The sequence below is a fragment of the Syngnathus leptorhynchus genome, chromosome 18 (genome assembly GCF_054491065.1).
Source record: "Syngnathus leptorhynchus isolate UIUO chromosome 18, UIUO_Slep, whole genome shotgun sequence".
NCBI classification, from domain to species: Eukaryota; Metazoa; Chordata; class Actinopteri; order Syngnathiformes; family Syngnathidae; genus Syngnathus; species Syngnathus leptorhynchus.
The window spans coordinates 911,727-935,671 of NC_141212.1; the positions used below are offsets into that span (position 1 = coordinate 911,727).

At 48.7% G+C, this 23,945-nt stretch overlaps 4 protein-coding genes and 1 pseudogene across 6 annotated transcripts; 2 read left to right on the forward strand and 3 right to left on the reverse strand.

Annotated features, from left to right (window-relative positions):
* Positions 1-135: 135 nt before the first annotated feature.
* cebpz (CCAAT enhancer binding protein zeta) lies at positions 136-5,248 on the forward strand. The gene is made up of 17 exons (XM_085936980.1): positions 136-422; positions 558-2,044; positions 2,113-2,344; positions 2,418-2,580; positions 2,662-2,753; positions 2,822-2,875; positions 2,944-3,046; positions 3,117-3,176; positions 3,258-3,324; positions 3,406-3,512; positions 3,581-3,641; positions 3,819-4,021; positions 4,127-4,162; positions 4,249-4,338; positions 4,415-4,482; positions 4,559-4,640; positions 4,829-5,248. The coding sequence occupies exons 1-17, from the start codon at positions 225-227 to the stop codon at positions 4,987-4,989; spliced, it is 3,264 nt and encodes a 1,087-aa protein (XP_085793106.1). The 5' UTR covers positions 136-224; the 3' UTR covers positions 4,990-5,248.
* On the reverse strand, positions 4,650-5,766 carry LOC147042110 (protein CEBPZOS-like). Of its 2 annotated transcripts, XM_085936992.1 has the most exons (4): positions 5,576-5,766; positions 5,342-5,460; positions 5,160-5,204; positions 4,652-5,081 (listed from the first exon to the last, which is right to left on the reverse strand). In XM_085936992.1, the coding sequence occupies exons 2-4, from the start codon at positions 5,457-5,459 to the stop codon at positions 4,993-4,995; spliced, it is 252 nt and encodes an 83-aa protein (XP_085793118.1). In that variant the 5' UTR covers position 5,460; positions 5,576-5,766; the 3' UTR covers positions 4,652-4,992. The 2 variants fall into 2 exon arrangements, with proteins under 2 accessions (XP_085793119.1, XP_085793118.1); XM_085936993.1 differs by lacking the exon at positions 5,576-5,766 and having other exon boundaries at positions 4,650-5,081; positions 5,342-5,501.
* On the forward strand, positions 5,341-16,755 carry xrn2 (5'-3' exoribonuclease 2). 2 transcript variants are annotated; one of them, XM_085936983.1, is made up of 31 exons: positions 5,341-5,485; positions 8,347-8,474; positions 8,608-8,719; positions 8,782-8,893; positions 8,952-9,010; positions 9,076-9,165; positions 9,233-9,305; positions 9,378-9,428; positions 9,505-9,662; positions 9,744-9,818; positions 9,892-10,025; positions 10,115-10,172; positions 10,238-10,345; positions 10,432-10,476; positions 10,545-10,676; positions 10,758-10,808; positions 10,947-11,035; positions 11,381-11,516; positions 12,078-12,185; positions 12,257-12,346; positions 12,425-12,497; positions 12,559-12,642; positions 12,719-12,816; positions 12,880-12,959; positions 13,076-13,132; positions 13,207-13,275; positions 13,361-13,489; positions 13,834-13,949; positions 15,591-15,636; positions 16,008-16,278; positions 16,553-16,755. In XM_085936983.1, the coding sequence occupies exons 2-31, from the start codon at positions 8,434-8,436 to the stop codon at positions 16,619-16,621; spliced, it is 2,814 nt and encodes a 937-aa protein (XP_085793109.1). In that variant the 5' UTR covers positions 5,341-5,485; positions 8,347-8,433; the 3' UTR covers positions 16,622-16,755. The 2 variants fall into 2 exon arrangements, with proteins under 2 accessions (XP_085793109.1, XP_085793107.1); XM_085936981.1 differs by lacking the exon at positions 5,341-5,485 and adding an exon at positions 7,680-7,951.
* Positions 16,406-18,736, reverse strand: LOC147042112 (homeobox protein Nkx-2.4-like). The gene is made up of 2 exons (XM_085936990.1): positions 18,322-18,736; positions 16,406-17,606 (listed from the first exon to the last, which is right to left on the reverse strand). Exons 1-2 carry the CDS (start codon positions 18,734-18,736, stop codon positions 17,038-17,040), a joined length of 984 nt encoding a protein of 327 aa, XP_085793116.1. The 3' UTR covers positions 16,406-17,037.
* A 1,662-nt stretch (positions 18,737-20,398) lies between these two features.
* Positions 20,399-21,052, reverse strand: LOC147042113 (homeobox protein Nkx-2.2a pseudogene; annotated as a pseudogene).
* Positions 21,053-23,945: the final 2,893 nt, after the last annotated feature.

Genomic DNA, 23,945 nt, shown 5'->3' on the forward strand with positions numbered 1-23,945 from the left:
TTTGGCCAGAGCAACAAGCCTTTTGATTGGACGAGGTGAGAATACGCAGGAAGTACGTTTGTTTGCTTCAACGGAGCTAGGTTCAATTATATTTTATTTTTATGTTCACATTTCTAAAATATGTATATTTGTTGATAGTGTGACAAAATTGTGTGGCTTTGACCGAGATTTTTTTGTGTGTGTGTGTGGCGGAAACCACCTTGTGACGTTTCCACTTCCGGGTCATGCGTCCTCATGTAAGCAGCATGGCCGCCAAAAACAAGCACAGAAAAAGGTTCAACCCGAGTAAAAAGGGGATAGACCAATCGGAAGATAACAATATGGAAGAAGAGGACAATCAGACAGAGATGGTAGACAATAGACATCATGCGGAGCCGGACGAGTTTAATCTCGAGGAGGTTCTCCGGCTCGGCGGCACTAAGGTGACTGACTTCAAGCAAAAATCAGCGCTGGCTAAATTGTTCGCATTCTGTACATTATTAGAAGCACAAATGCTTGTGTAAAAATTGATTGAAATACTTTAGAGTATCAACTGTATTTTATTTTGTTGTCTGCAGGCCGACTACATACTCCTGGCCGACTTGGACGAGTCCAACGTGTTGGTGGACGGAGGGAAGCAAGGCGCCATAGATGACCTGGAAGAAGGAGAACTAGAAAAGTTTATCATCGATTTGGGCGTTCGGAATTTTGCCAACTTGCAGATCGTCCCAGACGAGACAGAAAAAAAAGAAGTTCCAAAGAAGGAGCCGGAAAAGTCCAAAGCGGAGAAACCGGCAGAGAGAAAAGCTGAGGCAAAAGCTTCCAAGCCACAACAGAAGCCTTCCGAGGAGCAGAAGAAGACAAAGAAAGGAAAAGCGGCGGCGACGGCGGTGAAACGGGCCAAACAAAACGTGTTTGAGTTCCATCAGAGGACTATTCTACTGATCAAACCTGGAGGAAAATGGCACGACCTGGAATATTGCGCAGAAGGATCCACGTTAGCGCAAGATCAAGCCTTGGTGTCATCTTACAAGACGCTGGCTCAGCGTCTTTACGAAGTTGAAGTGGCGCTGTACAAGAACAAGAAGAACCTGCAGAAAGGAGCCAACTCAGCCTGGATGAAGACGGTGGTCTCGGCTGGCGTTCTGGCCGACAGGATGGCGGCTATGACCGTTCTGATCCAGGACGCCCCGGTGCATATGTTGGAACACGTGGAGACCCTGGTGTCCATGGTGAAGAAAAAGGGGAACCGAAAAATGGGCCTGATGGCACTGGACACCTTGCGGGAGCTGTTCCTGTCCGACCTGCTGCCGGAGAACAGGAAGCTGCGGACCTTCGACCAGCACCCGTTCGACAAGCTGGAGGAGCTGGCGAGCGGCAACCGCGACGCCCGAGACCGCCGTCTTATCCTCTGGTACTTTGAGCACCACCTGAAGCATCACGTGGCTGAGTTTGTGGCCGCGCTGGACGTGGTGGCCCACGACACGGTGGCGGCCACCAAGGCCAAGGCGCTGGCCACCGCCCACGAGCTCCTGTGCCAGCGGCCAGAGCAGGAGCGGGCGCTGCTGGTCCAGCTGGTCAACAAGCTGGGCGACCCCGAGTACAAGATGGCGGCCAAGGCCTCGCACCTGCTGGAGACGCTGCTGCACCAGCACCCCAACATGAAGGCGGTGGTGTGCTGCGAGGTGGAGCGCCTCATGTTCCGCTCCAACATCAGCGCCAAGGCTCAGTACTACGCCGTCTGCTTCCTCAGCCAAGTGCACCTGAGCCACGAGGAGGACGCGCTGGCCACCAAGCTCATCGCCGTCTACTTCTCCTTCTTCCGCGCCTGCGTGGGCAAGAAGGACGTGGAGTCCAAGATGCTGAGCGCGCTGCTGTCGGGCGTCAACCGGGCGTACCCGTACGCCACCCGCGGGGACGAGAAGGTGAAGGAGCAGATGGACACGCTGTTCAAGGTGGTCCACATGGTCAAGTTCAACACGGCCGTGCAGGCGCTCATGCTGCTCTTCCAAGTCATGGACTCCCAGCAGAGCGTCTCCGACCGCTACTACGTGGCCTTGTACAGGTAAGCGACCAGTTTTTCCACCTCGGGTCCAGAGTTGGTTTTAGTCTCATGTGACCTTCTCTCCCTAGGAAGCTCCTTGACGCGAGTCTGTCGACATCCACCCGTCAGAACATGTTCCTCAACCTGTTGTACAAGTCGCTGAAAGCCGACACGGTTCTGCGCCGCGTCAAAGCCTTCATCAAGCGTCTACTGCAGGTCAGCGCCGAGCAAGGGGCCAACTTTGCCTGCGGCGCCCTCTTCCTGGTCTCCGAGGTCATGCGGGCCAAGCCGGGACTCAAGACGCTGCTGCAGGAGGCCGGGGTACCAACAACATTTGGTGAACCTTTGATCACCAAATTCAGGAGGCTTAATAACCCATTTTTGTTTTCCTGAGGACGGGGAAGAGGCGTTCAAAGACCTCCCTGAAGAAAAGGACCCAGAAGACGACACCGACGCGGAGGAGCGCTTCGTGGACGCCGACAAGATAGATGACGTCACGCCGAGCGTGCAGGAGGTCAAACCTGCGCCGTCGTGGGTGCATCATCAGAACCTGGAAGGTCCGTCTCACACTCAGCATGTCAACGCTGTCTTTCGAGATCGTCGACGGATCGGTTAATCAACGGGCTTCCCGTCAACAGGTGCGAAGCAAGTGCAGACCACGTACGACCCGCTGCACAGGAATCCGTTATTCTGCGGCGCAGACCGAACCACCCTGTGGGAACTTCACCGAGTGAGAAACACTCACTGTCCTCTACCGGCGGCCATTTTTGTAGTCTTACGAACTGTTTCCTCCCTCAGTTGGCGCTGCACTTCCACCCGTCTGTGTCGCTCTTCGCCAAAACGCTTTTGCAGGTGGGGGAATAAAAAAATCAATTCATCATTTCTTTGATTCGGTGTAAAAATGTGGGAACTGTGGACAGGAGGACGTGATCCAGTACTCCGGCGACCCCCTGCAGGACTTCACCCTCATGCGCTTCCTCGACAGATTTGTCTTCAGAAACCCCAAACTGATCAAGGGCAAACGTAATCATCACGCACGAACACACACACAAAAAAAAAGTCGAGATCAAAATGGGATGTCTTTGTCACGCAGAGAACACGGACACGACGGTGTTGCAGCCCAAAACCAGATTACACGGCATCTCTTTAGCAGGTGATGGGCACATTTTGTCATCTTCTCGAATCAAAAGGCATTTTTTTACTCTTTTTTTTTTTTTGTGTGTGTGCATTTTAGTGAACAGCGAAGAGTTCCTGGATAAAGAAGAAAGTCAAATTCCTGTGGATCAAATCTTCTTTTATCGGTGAGTTTGTTTGCAATTTTGAGTGTGTTGAGTGTTGTGAGACACCTTTTTCTTTTTTTTTTTTGCCCGTCCACCTGGCAGCTTCTTCAAGAAGCGCCGGCAGGAGAAAGCATTCCGCCGGCCCAAGAGGAGCGACGACACCGAGAGCCTGGAGGATATCGACGACGACGAGTTTGAGAAGATTCTCGGTAGGCCGCCTCCTCCTTCTCCTCCTTCCTCATCTTTTGCTGGCGGTTAACGAGTCGTCTTTCAACAGACTCGTGCGAACAGGACTCGTACTTTGTCGAGTTCCCAGACAAAGACTTGGACTTTGCCGGGTAAGCTCAAGAATTTGACACAAAAATAAAATTTTAATAATAAAGGGGGGGGAAATGAGTCTCCAACTAATCCATTCTCATATAATTGATAACTATTTGGCTAAAAGATTAATCTTTTAAATTTAAAATGTCAGACTCTTAATATCCCCCTTATTTGTGCGTTTCTCAACATCTCAGGAACATGTCGGGCGACAAAAGAAAAAAAAGCGGAAAAAAGGATGGGGACGAGTCGGACGTGTCGGAGGACTTGGACGACTTGGACGACCTGGACGACGACGAGGTGTCGCTGGGCAGCATGGCCGAGGAAGACTTTGGGGAAGACCTGGATGAAGAAGGAGGAACCTTCATGGAGCCTGCCGGAGATTTTGCCGATGAAGGCGGTAAATATTTTCTTTTCTTGATGAAAGATCTGAATTAAAATTACAAGTGGCGTCATTTTTGGGCAAAAGTGCACTCGAAGCCTTCAATTGTCCTTCCACTTCCAGAACTTGAAGACGATGACGAGCAAGATGTCAACTTTGGTGAGTTGTTAATTTACTGTAAAACATTAATAGTTGGAAATAACTGTTTTAATATGATTTATACATTTCCATGTCATCTTCCTCAGATGAAGAAATTGATGTTCCAGATGTGACGCCGCGTTCCAAGAAAGTCAAGAGGAAGGCGAGCGAAGCGCTGGACTTCACACAGACTTTTGGTTTGTTCTCATTTCGGAAAATGATTCCAAACGTTGACGTCAATTTCTTGCCTCATTTTGCATCTTGCCGTCTCAGCCTCCAAAGCAGGAAAGAAGAAAAAGAAAGGAGAAAAAGGAACGGCCATGTTTGCAACGGCTGAGGAGGTCAGAGGTCGCATCCCAAACAATTCAATAAGATTGCTGCTTCTCACAATAATTCCACTTTTCTTTTCCAATGAAGTTTGGCTGCCTGCTGGATGACAACGCCGGCGCCAAGTTTGATAACATCGGACTGAACGCCATGGCCAACAAGGACAAAGCAGGTAACAAAATCATTGACGAGAAATTCTTTCAAACTGGACCTTTTATTGGCCGGATCGTCTTTTCCATTCATTTCTACGCAAAACAATTTAAGATATGATACTCTTATCTCAAGGCACCACTGTCAAGGTCCCTTGAAACGACTTCCCCGAGTAGTAGTGACCCCAGGTTGTCCGTTTTTTGCGTGCAGGCGTGAAGCAGCTCAAGTGGGAGAGCCAACGCGACGATTGGATCCACGACCGCGACGCCAAGACGCTGCGAAGGAAGAAGGCCACCTTCAACAAGAGCAAGCGCTTTGCACGTGGCAACAAGACCTCGGCGATGATGGGGAACAAAAGGAAGCGGAAATAGTTGTCAGCGGCCGCCGGCGTCTGTCTCCCAATCCAGTTGGTCTCTCAGCCGCACGCCGGTCACCCCCGCCAACTCGTTGGACTTGTAGTAAACTGTTGACAGGAGAAACCAAAAATAACTGCTGCAGTCATGGACCCAAAAGTATCTATATTCTTACTGTGTTCTCTCACCTTCCAGAATGGATGGAAACTTTTTCTTCATTGTGCTTCTAAAATCTGAAACCATTACAATTCATGCGGATTAAAACACCGTAAAGTCATCGGAGATGATGTTTTTACGTCAAAGAATAACAATGCTGAGTAATTGTCAGATGACTCGTATTGATTTTGTGCGCGCGCGCGCGTGCACGCACCTTGGCTAGTGTTCATGGCGTGAAACAGCGCATATGCACCAAAGACGCCGAGTAACTCGACAACGATGATTCCCTTCATCAACCTTTTAACCAAAGGTGCGAAAGGTTTGCGAGGCATCCTGTCAGGCCCACATTTATTATTGAGTGAGTACGTTTGGAAATCGAGATGAACATTTCACTCAACTTTTGATGACAGTGCTGTGCTTTTTTTGTGTGAAGTGAATATTAACTCACCTCTCGTTGCCGACAGGAAAGCCAAATAAGCAAAGAATAATAGTTGAGCTATTAATAATATATTATCATAGATAGGTGTGGGCTAATAAGATTTCAGTTTTGTCGGGAGGCTGAAGGGCTTCACCGGGTCAAAAGGAGATGCTAACAGGAAGCTAACATGCGACAATCTTGCTAACTACTACGGAAGCCCGCTGACTTTGGACTTATTACACCGGAAACGCGTTTTAGTTCAGTAGTGACAAAAAGTTTTCGAAACGATCCATTAACATCCTTGAACCTACTGCATGATAAACATATACACATTTAGCAATTTCAATATACCTAATTAGCTAATTAATTATGTAGCTAATGTGTATATGCTGCAGTTTCTAATTGAGGCGGCAGATGGCAGCATTACTTCACAATTGATCTTATTGACTTATTTACTGCATTTATAATTTGATTTTGCACATATATTTTGATGTAGTGGTGCGTCATAATTTCCCTTTTTTTTTTTAAAAAAAAAATGCTTTTGTCGACTTTTTTATTACTCCTGTCCAACAATGACGAATTCATGATTGTCAAATCGTTGTTAGGGAACATTCATTATTATTCATTGTAATTTCATTTGCCAATACATTTGTAAATATATTGACAAGTTTCAGCAGTCAATTTCCTCTGTCTGTCTGTCTGTCTGTCTGAGTGTGTTTGCATTTACAAGGTGGTGGCTGGTGTTCTCAAACAAGGCCCTTTCTTCTGTACTCGCCCCTCCCTTACTATCTATCCTGTTTTCACGTAATGAGCATGCGAGATGTCCATCCGCCCCTTCTCCGCCTCGCCTCTAACGAGACCAACCCAGCTCGTTTGTAAATGAGCCGCTAAAAAGCCTCCAGCTCGCTAAGCGGAGATAAGAGGCGACTACAACAGCCGCCGAGACGTCGGCGGCGGGCCTTAACGCCGGACCTCGCCCCCCCGGGAGGCGCCGATGGCCCATCCGGCTTTGATGCGGCAGCTAATGGCGAGCTGCCGCACATCAAAACGCTGGCAGGGAGCTCGGCCCGGTTGTCACAAGTTTCTTTTGCTGTGCGCAAGATCACATTTGAGGCTCTGCAAAGTCCCTTTTGAAGGTCATCACAGGAAGTGGAGGTCGACACCTTCAAGGTGGCAGGAGAGGATGGCGCCTTGTCGACTTGTTTGTGCTTTCAGTTAGATGGGCGGCACGTTTCGGGTTCAGACCAAGCCACTCTGCGGTTGGCCCCTTCCCACGTGCTCTAAAACCGGCCCATCAATTAACAGCTTTATTATGGAACGACACATAGAGGCTGCATCATCGCATCCTTAGCTGGAATAATGCAGCTTCAGTGGTTCCAATATAATAAGAATACAGATAGCAATCCTAATGACCCGCCAAACATACGTGTTTGTGTGTGTGCGCGCGTGTTTCACAATGGAAAGCTAAGATGTGCAGCTCCGCAATGTGTGCATGACACCATGTGACTTCATGCTGTGCTTTTCATGTCCCAACTGAAGGGGCGGATTCATCAAAGAAGACCGAGAAAAAGTATTGACACATCGGGGCCGTACACAATCTTCACGTACGTGTTAGACGTGTGCGCGCCGACAAGTCATTGTGTGTGTGTGCCCGCGTGGGATGTGTTTGAGCTAAAATGAGATGAAATGTTGTTTGAATACTTAAGCTGCAGCTGCCCCCCCAGTGCCAGCCCCCCCGTCGCTTTGCCTCCATGGAGATTTGGGGCCTTTGAAATGATCACCAGGCCATGTGGTGTTTCTTAAATGACCATTAGGATGATCTTTTTTTTTTTTTAACATGCACCCATCTGGGTTACCAACGGTTGCGTTCACATTTGCTTTTTCAGGCAGAAAAATGATACAAACGTTTGTCTGTGTGATACAAACTAATGATAGATTAGTGTCAAACTAAATCGTCGAATCGTTCTCGTCATTTATTAATTTTGAACATCACCGGTAGACCTGACTTTTGTTCATTTTTTTTGGAGTACATTCTTAATTAAATGTCTTATTTAAATGATGTGATGTTGATGAAGTGTAAGTCAAAGACCGTGGGGAACGTGCAATACTGATTTTGGCCAGCAGCGTCACTGTGACAGCAAAAGTGAAGATTCCCCGGAAGCAGTCAACAGCGTGACCCGGAAAAACACCCCATTCCCGACAAGCATGTAGCTACGAGCGCGATATATTTCCCACGTGAATTGAAGTTGGTGTTTTTCGTGACGTTTTTAGGGACATTCGTCGACATTTATCCGTTTTTATTGCGTAGCGGGGGAAAGCAATAGTTAAGAAATGGGAGTCCCGGCATTTTTTCGTTGGTTGAGCCGCAAATATCCTTCCATTGTTGTACATTGTTTGGAGGAGAAGGTAAGTACGTAGCATATTGCCATTCGTACTTGCAAAGCTGAAAGCACATTTGCCGTGGCAATTTAAGTTTATATGAGGACTCGACGTGACTTGACTGTTTTCGTTTTTGCACATCAGCCGTGAATGGAGTCTGACTAAATTGAAAACAAAACGGATCGTTTTCGGCCCATGATGTACTTTGACCTCCGCCAATGCTCCAACTTTTCAAGTTGTCCAAATATTAAGCGGGCCGACTCCGTATTTCTGTTTTACTTACATTTGGACGTTGCACAACTGAGCAGCTACCTTAATTTGCGCTGACTTGTTGCCAATGTCCCGCAAAATGTGACGTCATCGTAAAAAAAAAACAAAAAAAACATTATTCTATCTTTAATGTTATTGTTTGTGTCTTCCAGGGTCGGGACTGCAATGGAGTTCGCATCCCCGTCGACACAACCAAGCCAAACCCCAACGAAGTGGAGTTTGACAATTTGTATTTGGACATGAACGGAATCATACACCCTTGTACACATCCGGAAGACAAGTATGAAGTGCTTCCTTTTTTTTTTTTTGCCGTAGAAATGTGACAAGATTTGTCACAACATCAAGTGTGGTCGGACTGACCACTTTTGTTGTCGATAATTTTGTTGAAATGTCTCTTTTTGACGTGTCCACAGAGCGCCGCCTAAAAACGAGGATGAGATGATGGTGGCCATCTTTGAATACATCGATCGTCTGTTCAATATCGTGCGTCCCAGGAGAGTTTTGTACATGGCCATCGACGGCGTGGTAAGCACCGCGGACGCGCAGAACGTTTCCGACTCCCAAATAACCGTTCAACTCTCAACCAGGCGCCTCGTGCCAAAATGAACCAGCAGCGCTCTCGCCGCTTCCGCTCTTCCAAAGAAGGCGTAGAGCTGACTGAAGAGAAGAATCGTATGCGGGCGGAGGTCATCCAGAAAGGTTTGTGTCCCCTCGTCAGACCAACCCAATTATCTGACGTGCACATCTTCCTGCGCAGGAGGATACCTTCCGCCTGAGGAGATTAAGGAGAGGTTTGACAGCAACTGCATCACGCCGGTAAGGCTTATCAGACGGTGGCCCTTGGAAATACGTCGAGGTGACCGTTTGTCTCGTGTCTCCAGGGGACAGAGTTCATGGACAACCTGGCGCAGTGTCTTCGCTACTTCATCGCAGACCGACTCAGCAACGACCCGGGATGGCGAAACCTCACGGTGAGCTCTGCGCGCTCACGTGGCGCCTTGAGACGGCGACCATGTCGTCACTAAGAATCCTTTGCAGGTCATCTTGTCTGATGCCAGCGTTCCCGGCGAAGGCGAGCACAAGATCATGGACTACATCAGGAGACAGAGAGGTGCCGCTCGCTCGTGACAATTTGTGCCAAGATGGCGGCAAAGTTTTGAATCGGCAGTTTTTAAATCCGCAGCTCAGCCCAACCACGACCCCAACACACATCACTGCCTGTGCGGTGCTGACGGTCAGTTTTCAGCACACGTTGGGAAACAAAAAATAATAACTAACTAAGCATTTGTGGCTTTGCGTCAACCACACAGCGGACCTCATCATGCTGGGCTTGGCCACACACGAGCCCAACTTCACCATCATCCGGGAGGAGTTCAAACCCAACAAGCCCCGCCCCTGCGCGCTCTGCAATCAAATGGGCCACGGAATCAAAGAGTGTATGGGTCTCGCCCGAGAAAAGCAAGGCCAGGTCAGATCACGCCGCCTTCTCCTTCCCCTCGTCAATACTTCCCGAAATAAAATCCTCGCTTTCACCTCTCGCCCCCTCCAGCACGATGAATTTGCAGACAGCATGCCGATGTGCGAGCAAGAGTTCATCTTCATCCGGCTCTGCGTGCTTAGAGAGGTAGGTGATCTTTTTTTTTTTCCCGTGCGTGTTAGGCAGAGTGACACGCTAACGGCGCCACGTCGTCTTTCAGTACCTCGTTCGAGAATTGACCATGTCCAGTCTGTCCTTCCCGTTTGACTTTGAGAGGAGCGTCGACGACTGGGTCTTCATGTGTTTCTTTGTCGGAAACGACTTCCTCCCTCACCTGCCTTCCTTGGAAATCAGGTCACATCTTCGTACTCGCAACGCCCGCCCTGTCTAAGGGGGTGTTTGGCAAATAATCTTTTACTTGCCGCTGTTCCCTGCTCGCGCAGAGAGGGGGCGATAGATCGATTGGTGAGGATCTACAAAGACGTGGTGCACAATACCGGAGTAAGTGTGGCCGGTGGCTGTGCGTGAGATTGCGGGCGCTGACGACTGCATGTGTGTGAGCGCAGGGCTATCTGACAGAAAACGGCTTTGTCAACCTGTCGCGCGTGGAGTTGATCATGAAGGCCGTGGGCGTGGCCGAGGACAACATCTTCCAGAAACGCAAAGAGGACGATGCAAGTTTCCAACTTGACCAACATTCAAGTCAACAGGCGCACCAAACACGGCCCGATTTGATTGAAAGCCTTTTCTGTCTCATCAGGTGAATTTTAGGAGGAGGATGAAAGAGAAACGACAACGGATGAAGGTAAGTTACTTGGACTCTGTCGGCAGTCAGCTATCGACATTTTTATTTTTGCGTTTTTGTGAGCGTAGTGGGACCGGAGAGGCCCCGCCTTCGTGCCGGAGGGCCAATTCGCCCCCCACGCGCTGGGTCGAGGCCACAACCCGCACGCGTTGGATAACCCTCGCCAGCAAGCCTACGACATGAGGATGCAGTCCAATCAGGTGCCGCCTCAAATCTCACCACTTGGCTCGAGCCTGGCTTCTGTGTTTTAAAGGTGTGGCTGGTTGTGTGTTGTTGTCCAGGATGCCGCTCAGTCCCTGAAGGCCTCCATGAAGAATGGCGCCGGCGCCAATGTGAGTTGCATTTGTCTCGTCACCCGAGATACATTTCTATCAAGATCTTCTCAAAGCTAAAAAAAAAATTCGAAAAAATTAAAAGAACAAAATGTTCATAAAGCAAAAAAAAAATTTCTTCATTATCGGTGTCGGCAGTTTGCGGGCCCCAGCGACGACGCCGACAACAGAGGCACGAAGAGAAAAGCAGACAGCGACGACGAGTCCGAGCCAGAAGACAACGTCAGGCAAGTTGGAATGAAGCTGGCTGACTTTCCCTAAGCCCGCCCGCCCACCCACCAAGGCGCAGACATGAATTGTCCAAAAGCGCACACACGCACACAATTAAAATGGAAAGCAGTCAATTCCTGTGTGACGCACTTAACAAATCTGCTAAATCCGCCCGACTGATTTGGTATTCATGGAGACTTTGCCTTCAGGAGGCCCGGCGCTCCCCGCAGGCCGCGCCGGGCCGGGCCTCAGCGCCCACGCAGATGCCGCACGGCCTCCATCATTTCAATTTCCCCAGATGTCAAAAGAGAATTAAATAGAATAGAGGAGAAAGCCGTTTGATTGAGCTTTGCACTTTGCAGGTTGTGGGAGGACGGCTGGAAGCAGCGCTACTACAAGACCAAGTTTGACGTGGATGCTTCCGACGAAGGCTTCAAGAAGAACGTTGTCCAGTCCTACGTGGAGGGCCTCTGCTGGGTTCTGCGCTATTACTACCAGGTGAAGCCACGCCCACTCCACATCACCTCCATTTGCTTGACTATTTTGAGAATCCATGAGGAAGGGGGCGGGGGGGGGGGGAGTCAGTCTCCACATGCTCCGCAATCCAAAGCCGGTCTCAGCGGGCCGCTCTGAATTGATTAAAAGGTCCTCGGCAGACGGGACGTGTCCGCCGGGCGTTGCCGCGCATTGACGGTGCCGCTGCCAACGGCGTTAGCGTCACGCGCCGGGGCCGTGAAACACCGAGACGTGATTCACACTTTGCTCCCGAAATCACTTTTCATCGTCCCCCGGCTACGATGAGGACCTTCTCTTTGTTTTACGTCTGCCGCGGGGAGCTCAAACGGACCGCTGCCATTTGAGAGCTGTAATTTGACACGCTAGCCCCCCCCCGTCCTAAAATTAGGGGAAGGAGGGGGGAGTGTGAATCAAATTAAAAGCGCCATACTTGTGTTTTTCTTTGACTTGGGTTTTGATAGAAGCCAAATGCTTTTGATGAAGCTCCTTCAAACCTAAAATGTTGTCTGAAAAATGAGATTCAGAACCTGTTTGTCCTTGCAGGGCTGCGCCTCCTGGAAGTGGTACTTCCCCTTCCACTACGCCCCCTTTGCCTCCGACTTCACGGACATCGAAGGACTGTTCAGCGACTTTGAGCGAGGAACCCAACCGGTAAGCCAGCGTGGCCCGGCGACGCCCACGTAAGGTCCACGTGAAATAGTTTTTGCCGTGCGCGCCCGCAGTTCAAGCCGCTGGAGCAGCTGATGAGCGTGTTTCCTGCCGCCAGTGGCAACTTCCTGCCAGAAACGTGGCGGAATCTTATGAACGATCCGGTGAGTCGGCGGTACTCCGAGCGCATGCCGTGTAATACATTTGTCAAAAAAATTATATAAAAAAATGTCGTGATACAGGAATCTCCCATCATCGATTTCTACCCCGACGACTTCGCCATAGACCTGAACGGGAAGAAGTATGCCTGGCAAGGTGAGATCTTGGCCCGGTCGCATCGTCGCCTCCGCTCAGTTGACGCTATTGCTTCTCAAAGGCGTGGCCTTGTTGCCCTTTGTGGACGAGCGACGCCTGCGAACCGGGCTGTCCCACGTCTACCCCGACCTCACGGCCGAAGAAGGTCAGTCTCGCGTTTCGACGCCGTTTTAATGATTGGTTTTTCTCCCGAATTGAAAAGATTTCAATGGTCGTTGCAGTGAGGAGAAACAGTCTGGGAAGCGACTTGTTGTTTGTCGGGAGGTCTCACCCGCTGTCGGACTTCATCCAGGAACTCTACAATACGCAATGCGAAGAGGTAACGCCGGCCTAAAAATAAAAGTGCGGCCGGCACTCGGATCACGTCGCCGTTGTCTTCTAGGACACCACAATACCCGCAGAGCTCTGCCACGGAATCCAAGGTACCTTATCTCTCGACGATGACCCCATCCTACCAGATAAGTAAGGACCACTTGCTCGTGCTCTCTCCTGCACGTTCCCGGGCAGAAGGCCAACCCAGCCGCCCCGCCGTCTGAGCCGCCGGGACGCTCACTCGCCTTTGACCTTTTGTACCTCAGGCCGGTGCAGTCACCCATCCCCATGCTGCGGGACATCACGCACAACAGCAGCATCGGGTCAGCGCTAGTTTTCCCACCGTGTGTTAGCGTGAAGCTGGCAGAAAATGGAGCAAATTTGTCTTGTCTTTCAGAGTGAAGTTCAAGGATCCCAAGTTTGACCAGGGCTTTGTGTTCAAGGCTCAGCTCCTCCCCGGAGCAAAGTCAGTAACAAACACCTTTCACGTTTTAGTCCACGTCGCTCCGTGTTGGCATTGCCAAGCGTCACGTGACCTCGACTGCCTTCAGGCTTCCCGACAACGTGCTGAAGCCGGAGGACTGGGACAGGCGGGACAACCAGCCGTGGAGGCCTCGGCTGGGATTCAACTCCAACAGGCCGCAGGCTCACTTGGACCAGTCGGGCTTCCGAACTCTGGGGTGAGTTTTATTTATTTTTCCTTACTGCTCATTGACAATGTCCTTTTTTTTTTTTTTTTTTGTTCCGCGTGTACAGCACTTTTTTTTTTTTTCTTTTCTTCTAAATGTTTGTGTCCCGCCTCCACGCTGGCCATTAAGCGGCCATGCTTGATTATGATCTCCGCTTCCTCCTCCGCACGTCCACATTATCATTAAGAAACGGCAATAATTGAACATCTGGCACCCCTGAAAGCGCCGTGTTTGGAATTCATGATGAGCACCTTTCCGTTCTGTTTGAAGCTGCCAAGCTGCATGTTTGACATCCTCTTTTTTTTTTTTTCTCTTCTTCTTCTTTCCTCTTGCAGTCACTCGCTCAAAACCCAACATGGCGGCCAGTACAGCAATTACCCGCCGCCTACCAGCTACCAACCGCAAGGAAACTACCGCACACCCCGCGGCGGCAATAACCAGCCCTACCAACGTAAGGCACACGTGCGCGCACGGCGGCCATGAGCCAAATCCAGAGTCAAGTTAAGTTCTTCTTTGATGAAGCGGACCCCCCCCCGCAGCGAGCTCGCCGGGGCGTCTTTGTGTGCCCGCGGCCCAGCTCCGACGCGGCTAAAGCTACAAACTAACAAGTCCGCCCAACCTCTGACCCGCTCGCTAACTTTGTCACTCCGTTTCGTTTTTTTTTTTTCCCACTCGTGTCAAACTTGCATCAAGGCATCAAAACTTATTTGGATAAATTGCCCTTTTTTGCACTTTGCAACAATGCATTTAAATTGGTAAAAATGTTGCTCATTGGAAAAAGGAAAAACTGATCTTGCAACTAACTGTTTGATTTGCATTCCACATTTGGATAATCCAGCTGCTTTTGTGCAGGCCTGCAGAAATCCCCAAATATTTTCTGACGACCCATTGAGGAAACTTGGATAGTTTTGCAGGAATCAACTGTCATCTATGAAAAGTGGACGTCTGCAAAAAAAAAAAAACCTCTGTGTTTTTGTTTGAGCTGAGTCAAAGAGTCGTCGTGGAAATTGAAAAGGGGCGTTTAGTTGCCGAGCGGCGGCTAATCCGTCCCTAATAGAGTGGCCGCTGCGCGCTGTCGGGATTGGAAGGCGTAATCCTTTTGTTGGCTTTTGTGCGCGCACGCTGGAGGCCCAGACGCTCTCAGATCAGGACTAATTAAAGAGATTGACAGGTGTCCACTTGTCATTCCCCGGCTTTTCAGGCCCGGCCTTCTAATTGGCAGCCCGCTGGGTGGTCCACTTGAGCCGCGTCAACGCAAGACTTCATCAAACGGGAGAAGTCGGCCACAATAACCCGCATGGCGGTGGCGCCGCCCTCCGCCCGATATTTCCTACTTGACCTCCGATTCAAACCGTGTTTCCTTTCTCAAAAGATGCCACAAATGTAACTATAGGCCCGAAAATTAATTCTGAGCCCGCCCGCCCCCCCTCGACCGCACGCAAAATTGGATTTGAAGCAATCCTCCACAGATTTTGTCACATTAACTTGAACAACAAAAAAAGGCAATGCGAAAATTCTCTATTATGAACGGATGTGAAACTTTTTATTCTTATTTTTGATTTGCTTTTTAAGCTCGATTGCTTCTGGCGGCTTTCTTTGCTTTGTTTCAAAGACTTAACTTTATTATCTTCAATATTTCAAGCCGGTTTTTGTGTGTTTGTTAGCAGTGTATCAAGCTGCTCCCTGACATTTAAAAAAAACTTTTCATAGTCGCAAGGTGTCCACGGCGGCAGGTGGAGCGGCCAAACAAGCGGGCAGCTGGTCATCACCATGGCAACGGTGGCTCTGGAAGCAGCCTTTGGCTACTTTGTCTTTTTTTTTTTTTTTTCCCTCAAGTGGGCCTTTGTGAAATGTTCGCTTGGATAGAAGCTAGCCACTTGAGGAGTCCACAATCCTGCTAACTCAATGCTTCTTTCTTTTTTTCCATTTGCTCAACAAAACATGCAAATGTTCCCCCTCGGAGCTCACGGAGCCCGGATTTGATCCACGCCGATGTCACGCGGCGGGTCGGCCGCGGCGGCCCGGTTCTACCGACGGCTCCTTCGGTCGGGTCTTTGTAACTGAGCCTGACGCCGTTCTTTGTCTTGTGCAGATTCGAGATCGTCATCGTCCTATGAGCACCAGCCTCGCTTTCAACGGTGAGTCTCGAGCGGTTGTTTTGTTTTAGGGGGGCGAAAAAAAAGTCGCCAGTTTCTTTTCGTAGGTTTGCAACTGTTTATTTGCTAACAGACCGTCAATATTTCTTGAAAAAAGGTTACCATTGCCTGTAGATGCCACAAGGTGGCGGCAAAATACTGTTTTGTTTTTGGGTTTTTTAAATGAAATTCTAACTTCAACTTAGTTCTGGCAGCACCAAGAAAGTGCCAAATCATACTTCTATATATTTAGTCTGAGCACAGCAAAAAATTGTGATGAATTGGTAAAATGCGAATACGGCAAAACCAATTTCTTATTATTTTTTAACTTGCCAATAGCATGATAGGAGATATAAAATTGTTTGTGTTTTCAGGCATCATCCTTACCGCGGAGGCGGCGGCGGTCATGGCGGCGGCGGTCATGGCGGCGGCGGCGGCGGTCATGGCGGTGGCGGCGGTCGTGGTGGCGGCGGCGGTCGTGGCGGCGGTGGTGGTGGCGGTGGTGGCGGCGGCACTCACGGCTGGGAGCGGGCCATGCAGTCACAGCGGGGAGCCTACCAACACAACGCCAACCGGGGTGGCGGCGGGGCCGGACGCGGCGGCTACCAGTCGCACTTCCAGCAGCAAAGAAATGACTGGCAACAGGTACCAAAAAAAAAAAAAACACACACTCTGCCCATAATACTCGTCGTTTATTAATTGCTCAAGGTAGGGTTTATTATAAACAAGTTTTATCTTCCTACTCTTTTTTTTTTTTTTTCCATGGGTTATTTTCAAATGTTGGTGATAATTCAAACATAATCTATTTGTCATGGTACTTTCTTGAACTCGTTGCTCAAATGAAATGTTGAAGTACTAATTTTGGTAAAGCTCTCCAAATTGTGGTTGTTTGAGAAAATGCACTTTGTTTGGGTTTTAGGGCCACAACAGTTCCAACAGAGGTGGTTACCCTGCACCACCTGCATCCAGAAGATATGGCTGGGAATAAGCAATTTTTTTTTTCTTTCATTCTTTTTATTCCAAAATATACGTGGAACTTTTAAGTGACTGTTGTACTTTTGAGAGATTCTCCAACATTGTCTTTTATTAACTTGTCCAATAAAGGAACAAGTCATGTGTTAACTTGCACTTTTTTATTCTTTCATCCAGTGCAACTACCAAAAAACTCAAAATATGCTTTCAAATGTAATAAGTTGTATAATTTCATTTCAAATGAATCATCTAAATTCATAGGGCAAATTGACAATTGAATATTTTTGCTTGAAAGCTGAAATAATTACGTAGTCAAGAGTCTGCAGGAATCCGGTCACATGTCCAAGGCAACGCCAAGTTTGGCACCAAAAAACAGCCCAAAAACTTGCACCTCCCTCCTCAGTTTGCGTCCGTCTCCGCTCCGGTTCGGTCCTACCAAGTTCTGCCGTAGAGCAAAGTGGAGGAACCGAGGACGCCGCCGGTGTAATCAAGCATCGCCGTATCCGTGTGCGCGCGGAAGCCCGTGGCTGACTCTAGCGAGTGGCCCCCTTTCCCTTCCCGGTGCTCCTCCTGGACGTCCCGTTCCAGTTGCTGGTTGCTCGTCTTGGCTTCCGCCGTCGGTTCGGGTTCTCCCCGGTCGGGCTTGGCGAGCAGCGGCGATGAGCGGTTGAGCGCGCACGGGCCGCCGCCACCGGGTGCGTCGTGCTGCCGCTGCGCCGCCTTGTCCTTGAGCTGCCGCTTGAGCTTGTAGCGGTGGTTCTGGAACCAGATCTTCACCTGGTTGGGGCTGAGGTGGATGAGGCCGGCCAGGTGCTCCCTCTCGGGGGCCGACAGGTACTTCTGCTGCTTGAAGCGGCGCTCCAGCTCGAAGACTTGGGCCTGCGAGAAGAGCACTCGACGCTTCCTCCGCGGGGCCGCGGACAAGGCGGCCTTGGCACAGCCGTCCAAGGCTGCAGACAGGCCGCCCGACAGGCCGCCGCAGGAGCCCATCAGCCGGGAAACTGCAAAGTCAACACGAGGTTATGCCACTTTTTTTTATTCCTAATCCAAGAATATCTCAAGCGGCGTTATTTTTATTGCAAGATTTGCACACCGATTTAGTGCAGCAATTAATTGATCCCTAGGCAAAAATCAACGAAAACAGCGGTGTCATTTTACAGCCGATAAATATAATGTACTCAAAAATGTGACAAAAAGTCAAATGAAAAATTCCAAAACGCTTGCGCAATTTGTCTTCCAATCGGACTACAATGCGGCGAATTCATAGATATGAACGGAAACAAATGTATTTAAAGTAAGAAAAGCACCAACACTAATTTTGGGGAAATTAATGCTAAATTATTGTAACAAATTACTGGAGTAAAGTCCTGGAATTAAATGCAACAATTGTGAAATAACTCTCACATCATCTTTTCTTTTTTGAATACAAGTTTACTTTTTTTTCCCTAATAATAAACCCCACATGTAACAAACTTTAAAATAAACATTTTGTCAATTTACGCAGCAAAAGGAATTTTAATCTGGAAAAAAAGATTCAAGTCAGTAGGCCTTTTTGGTTCTTTTTTGTCTCCAACTTTGAATCGTTTGTCGCATGCATCCTTTATCGCCGAGTTTCAAAACAACACTGCTGCATTGAACACAACTGTATCATATTTCAAAAGGATTTAAATTGCGTGAAAATAGTGGCAAAGATGATCGAAATATTTCTCAACTAACTTGGTGCGTATCTTGTTTCGGGGCCGCCGTACCAGGCCGCAGTCGGAGGGCCAACTGCCCTGAGCGACTCCTGATAGGCCGGCATATCCCCACCGCCGCCGCCGCCGCCGCCGCTGCAGAACCCCCCGACCGAGCCCGAGAAGTGCGGCACGTTGTAGGCGTCGGAGGAAGTGGACAGGTGGGCCTGATGTTGCAGATGGTGCTGATGCTGCTGATGGAGCTGCTGCTGCTGCTGGTGTTGCTGGTGTTGCTGGTGCTGCTGGTGCTGCTGGTGCTGCTGCTGGTACCGGTACAAGCCGGCCAGTCCGGGCTCTTGCACGGCGCCGAACCTCCGATGGAGGTCGTCCATGGGGCCGTGCTGCAGGATGTCGATGACCGAGAAGGGGGTGGAGTGCCTGGGGGGGCTCAGGGACATGCTGGAGGCCTCCCTACCTACCTACCTACCTACCTCCCACCCTCCCTCCTGTTGCACGATGAGGCCGACACAGGATGCAAGCGAGACCTTATCCCAGCCGCGGACGGGGAGGGGCGGGGCGAGTAGTGCTGATTGACAGTCAACGCAACGCGTGCTCCCCAGGTGAGTCAGCTCTTGTAGTTTTTATTTGAATTTTGTGGATGAGAAATCCCAAACATTTCAATGAATAATGAACATAGGAAAGGGAAAATAAAGTTGAACTCGTGAAACAACAAACTTTGACTTGAATTACAAAGCTATTTTAACGAGGAAAAAAGTGGATTTCCTAATTGGAGATGCGATTGGTTGCTTGAAGTATAACTTCATGTCCATATCCAGTTTGCACATTGCATTGCTCTTGGTGTCACTTTGACCACCAATAAGCATTCAAGGAATGAAGCCCACTCCAAGCGTGGCTGAGGAGGAGAAGGAGAAGGAGGAGGCAAGTTATGCATTCGCACTTTCGCACATGCGAGTGTGTTTATACGTAATTGGTCAAGCGTCTGCTGCCATCTAGTGTCATCTTGATGAACTACATGTTAGTGTTCCAGGCGCTCGATGCAAATGTGAAGCAGGTGGCTTGTTATTTTGCACATTTAATACTAATTATAGACTAATGACAACATAAATAGAAGAAAATGAATACGTATGACTTAAGAACTGCAATTGCTTTCATCTGTTTGTCACCATATGACGTCACAGGTGGACGAGTCCTCATGACAACGTGACGTCACAGAGCGGACCTTTTTTGCACAATTGATTGTCTTTGTCACGATTTTTCGTTCATTCTGCTGCGTATAGTTTATTGTGTGCTTCCCTCGATTCGATTTCATCGTGATATTGATCATGGAAGCAGAAAATGAAAGATCTATTTTTTAGCTGAGATATGAGCAAACGTTTTCAAGTCCTAATGATGGGTGCACGTGGAGGGACGGGGGGGGGGGTCTCCCTCACCCCCCACTGTCATTGCCACTATAGCCTGACTTCAACCGCGCGTCCTCGTGCACACGCACACACACATTTCCGCTGCAAAACATGCAATTCGTCTTTATTTATATCGCGCTTTGTTTCGTTGTAACAAAGTGCAATACAACAAAAAATATTGGCAATAATACACACACAATAATTTGGCTCCCATGAACATCATGCAAAATATATTTTGAATGTTTTGCCAATTTCTGGGTATATTTTGAGCACAGTTGTCACACGACTGAAAATGAAATAAACTGCACCGAAAATGTAAATGGTGTCAAATACCACACACGCACACACACACACACACACACACACACACACACACACACACACACACAAAAACGTCATTCGAACATGGAGGTTGGCTGCACGTAAGTTAAGATAACGTGGTGGATGAAACACCAAGTCAGCAGCCAAACGATTGTCTTTTTTTTCACTGACATCGAACTGAAGTTAATCTTATAAATACATCAAAAGTACAAAACATTGCGCAACATTAAATATTACAAATGATTTATAAAACACATGAACAGTCTGTCGACGTAAAATAATATCTTTTTTTTATCAACATTAAAAAAATACGAAAAGACCAACATTTAAAAAGGATGCTTCAACTCCCGTATGTTTTGTTTTCAATCAAGTGTCGCCTCAGGTCCAGTTGGCGTTCCAGCAGGTGAGCCGCGCGAGGGCCCTTTGGGGGACGTGCGCATAGGCGCAGAGCGGAAAGGCCAGCCGCAGGTCGAGCATTCCCTTGGGCCGCTCGCTCGGCTTTCCGTCGCGCAGCACAACCGCCGGGAGCGCGAACCCCTGCTGCGCCTGCGCCCGCAGCACCCGCATCGCCTCCAGGCTGCGCTCGGTGCGCGCGCGCTTCATCTTGTAGCGGTGGTTCTGGAACCAGATCTTCACCTGGTTGGGGGTGAGCCGGATGCGGCCGGCGAGGTGCTCCCTTTCGGGCGCCGACAGGTAACGTTGCTGCCGGAAGCGACGCTCCAGTTCCAACGTTTGCGCTTTGGAGAACAGGACGCGACGCTTCCGGCCGCCGCAGACGCGCTCGCCGCAGACGCGCTCGCCGGAGTCGCGCGCCACCGCCTCCGATGACGCTCCCGGTCGCGCGTGCACTGCAGAAGACCAATTAAAAGATGTCAAAACGGGCTGCGCTCATCCATCCACCGAGTCTTCAAAACCATAACTAGTCGCTCTGAGCAAATGCCAACGAGGCTGAGGTTGTGCGCTCACGTGACAGGTCGAGGTGATTCCCTGTGGGGTTCCCCTCGGGCGCGGCCTCGGCGTTGGCCTCGTCATCTTCCGGGTCTTCGGCACCGGAACCGCAGCACGTCCCCGCAGCAGAGTCCGGCAGGTCCAGAATGTCCCGCACCGAGAAGCCGACACGTCCCAAAGACATTGCGGAGCGCAGGAAATCGAGAAAAAGAGAAGAAAAGCAAAAGGTATTCCGCAGGAAGAAAAAAAAAAGTTACCAAGTTGTCACAAATGGGTTTGGAATTCTGGATTAAAAACAAGGTTCTTGTGTGTATTGCAGTTCGAGATGGGAGCCTGAAATGCAGCGCCTGTCACGAGCACGCACTCGCACGCACGCACGCACGCACAAGAAGCGCGTGGCCGTTAAAAAGGCACGAGGATGAGGAGGTGGGTCAAAGTCGTCACTCGGCCACTTCCGCTAGGCTTTTAACCAAATTTGGCAACGGCAAACATCACGTGCAGACAAACAAACAAACAAACGGCTCATTTTCAAATCATTAGAGTGAGCCCTTTTTCCATTTTTTAAATTGAAAAATAGAAGGAAATTAAATATATTTTTTGTAATATATAGTCATTCACAAAGTGAAATTGGAAATAAATCAAGTAAAATTAAATTAAAAATAACAATCAGAGTTACTTATTTACTGTCAACATTTTTCTGTTTTAGTAAATGCTTTTACAGTATGAAAATATGTTTACATTATCTTTTAAGGCAAAAGATTGCATGTCAAAAACACATTATCAGTCAAGGGATGGTTTTGAATTTTGAATAATAATATCAATAATCATGTCATCATTTATCAGCCATCGGAAAGATTTTGTCTGCTCATTTTTACGTCTCATTCCACCTGTGATTAAAAAGCAACTTTATATCGTAAATGATCAACATTCATTTCTGGATAGGAATGGCGCACACGTTTGCTGCTTTTACTTTCTTTTAATTATGGACACTTTTTTGTCTTTACATTTCTACTTTTGTGCAAACATCTCGCATCTAATTTGTGTGTGTGTGTGTGAGAGAGATCTTGCTGGGTGGTCGAACTGTCCAAACAAACACACGATAAGCACAAAGCCACAAAGGCTGCACAGCCTCCTCATTTAAACCATTTATTCCCCCTCAATACTCTTTAATGGCCTCACACACACACACACACACACACACACACACACACACACACATGGGCAGTTGTCATGGTATTCTACTTCAATAGACTGGATGTTGCCTATATTCATGACATGCACACACACACTCTCGTATACGCACACAACATACTTTGTGTGCCTTGACATGAACTGAAAACTATCCCATTGCAAGTCAATATGGGGTTGCTGACTATTGCAACTAGTCCATGAATGCGTGTAATCAACCTGCACTTGATTGGCGACCGGTCCGCAATTTTTTGCCGACTCTCTGGCCCAAGGTTAGTTGGGATAGGCTTCATCTCAGCCGCCACCTTAATGAGGGCAAATAAATCGGGCGGATTACAAGCCGCTCAGTCGTGCCAGTGACTTGAAAAAGTATATTTCAAATGCAGACCGTCAGCTTTGGGCCGCGGTTCCGCCTCCCAATTTGTCGACAGCTTCGCAGCATCCCGCCGGGGAGCGGGCCTCTGTCGCGCTGTAGGTGGTGATACAAACAAAAGCACAAAGCGACGACGCCTGCCGGCGCTTTGTAATCGCAGTAGAACATGGATGAACGAGGGGGCGAGGAGTTTGGGAGCAAGGGAGCTTAGTCCAGAAAGCCAGGAGTTGGTTGGAATGTTGATAAATGGCTGAGGAATGGAAGAGCAGGTAGGAAGAGTTGAAGTGGACGAGGTAAGATCAAGAGGGTGAGGAGGTGAACAGGGAGAGCCACAGAAAGTCCCCAATGGCAGTCATCTCCAGTCTGGAGTTCAACAGGGGTCAATCCTTAGACACCTCTAGTTCAATTTGTACAACTAAAATATTTGGATTAAGTCAACATAGTATTGAAGGTCAAGTTTCGTGAATTCACTTTGGCTCCTTTTAATGGGCCTGCAATAAAACAGTGATAGTCTAAATGAGGTCTTTGGGCTTCCTCTGGTGGTATGTAAAAACAAACTGCACATTTATCGGCACTGGGCCTAATTTCAGTCTTAAATTAATGAATTAAAAAAATGAAACAAAACGAGATGGGACTACAACTATTCTGCAATTAATATACTGTTTTAACGGTGTTTGTTTTCTACTCTATGTCCAACACATTTGTGGTCGTGTGAATGTATGTGCACTTTCTTTTGTGATCGTTTGCTGCTCCCTGCTGGTCTTGTCCTGCAACTGACGCACTTGAACTACAAAACAGGAGCGCTCTGCTGCCCTCTTGCGGCTGACTGCAGTACAGCATTCACGTGAGCGAGCGCGCGTGTGTGTAGAGCGCTGACACAGTACTTTCGTGCCGTTTTGCGCTCAGCAGCGGTTGAATTGGTTTAATATTGGATCTCTTGTCGATTCTTTTCATTTCAATCTTCCTTATGTTCTTGATGCTTCTGCAATTTGCTTGACCATCCATCCGGAACGCTCGTTAACATTTAAAAAGGAAACAAAAGGCCTCGTGGCTCCGTCAAATGTTAAAGAAGTCAATGGAGCGTGACGACAACATTGCTATAATTCATCGTATCGATAGAACATAACATCTGTAAAGCAGAAATGACAAGAAAAAAAATCTGTCATGGACTCTAAATAATATGTGAGGCCTCTGTTATTTTGGGGTTATTTTTTTGACTTTATTACGGGGGGGGGAAACATCTGCTGCCGAGTTCAGGATGCTCCATTGTAACCGATCGGAGGTGTGAACAAATGAGCGCGGGATGCAAAGTGACGTTTTTGAAAAGACGCGCAAACAAATGTCCACATATTGAATGTGGAGTGCACACGTTTCTCCGTTTTGTGTTTTGACCCGCAGGCAGCGTGACACAAGGCA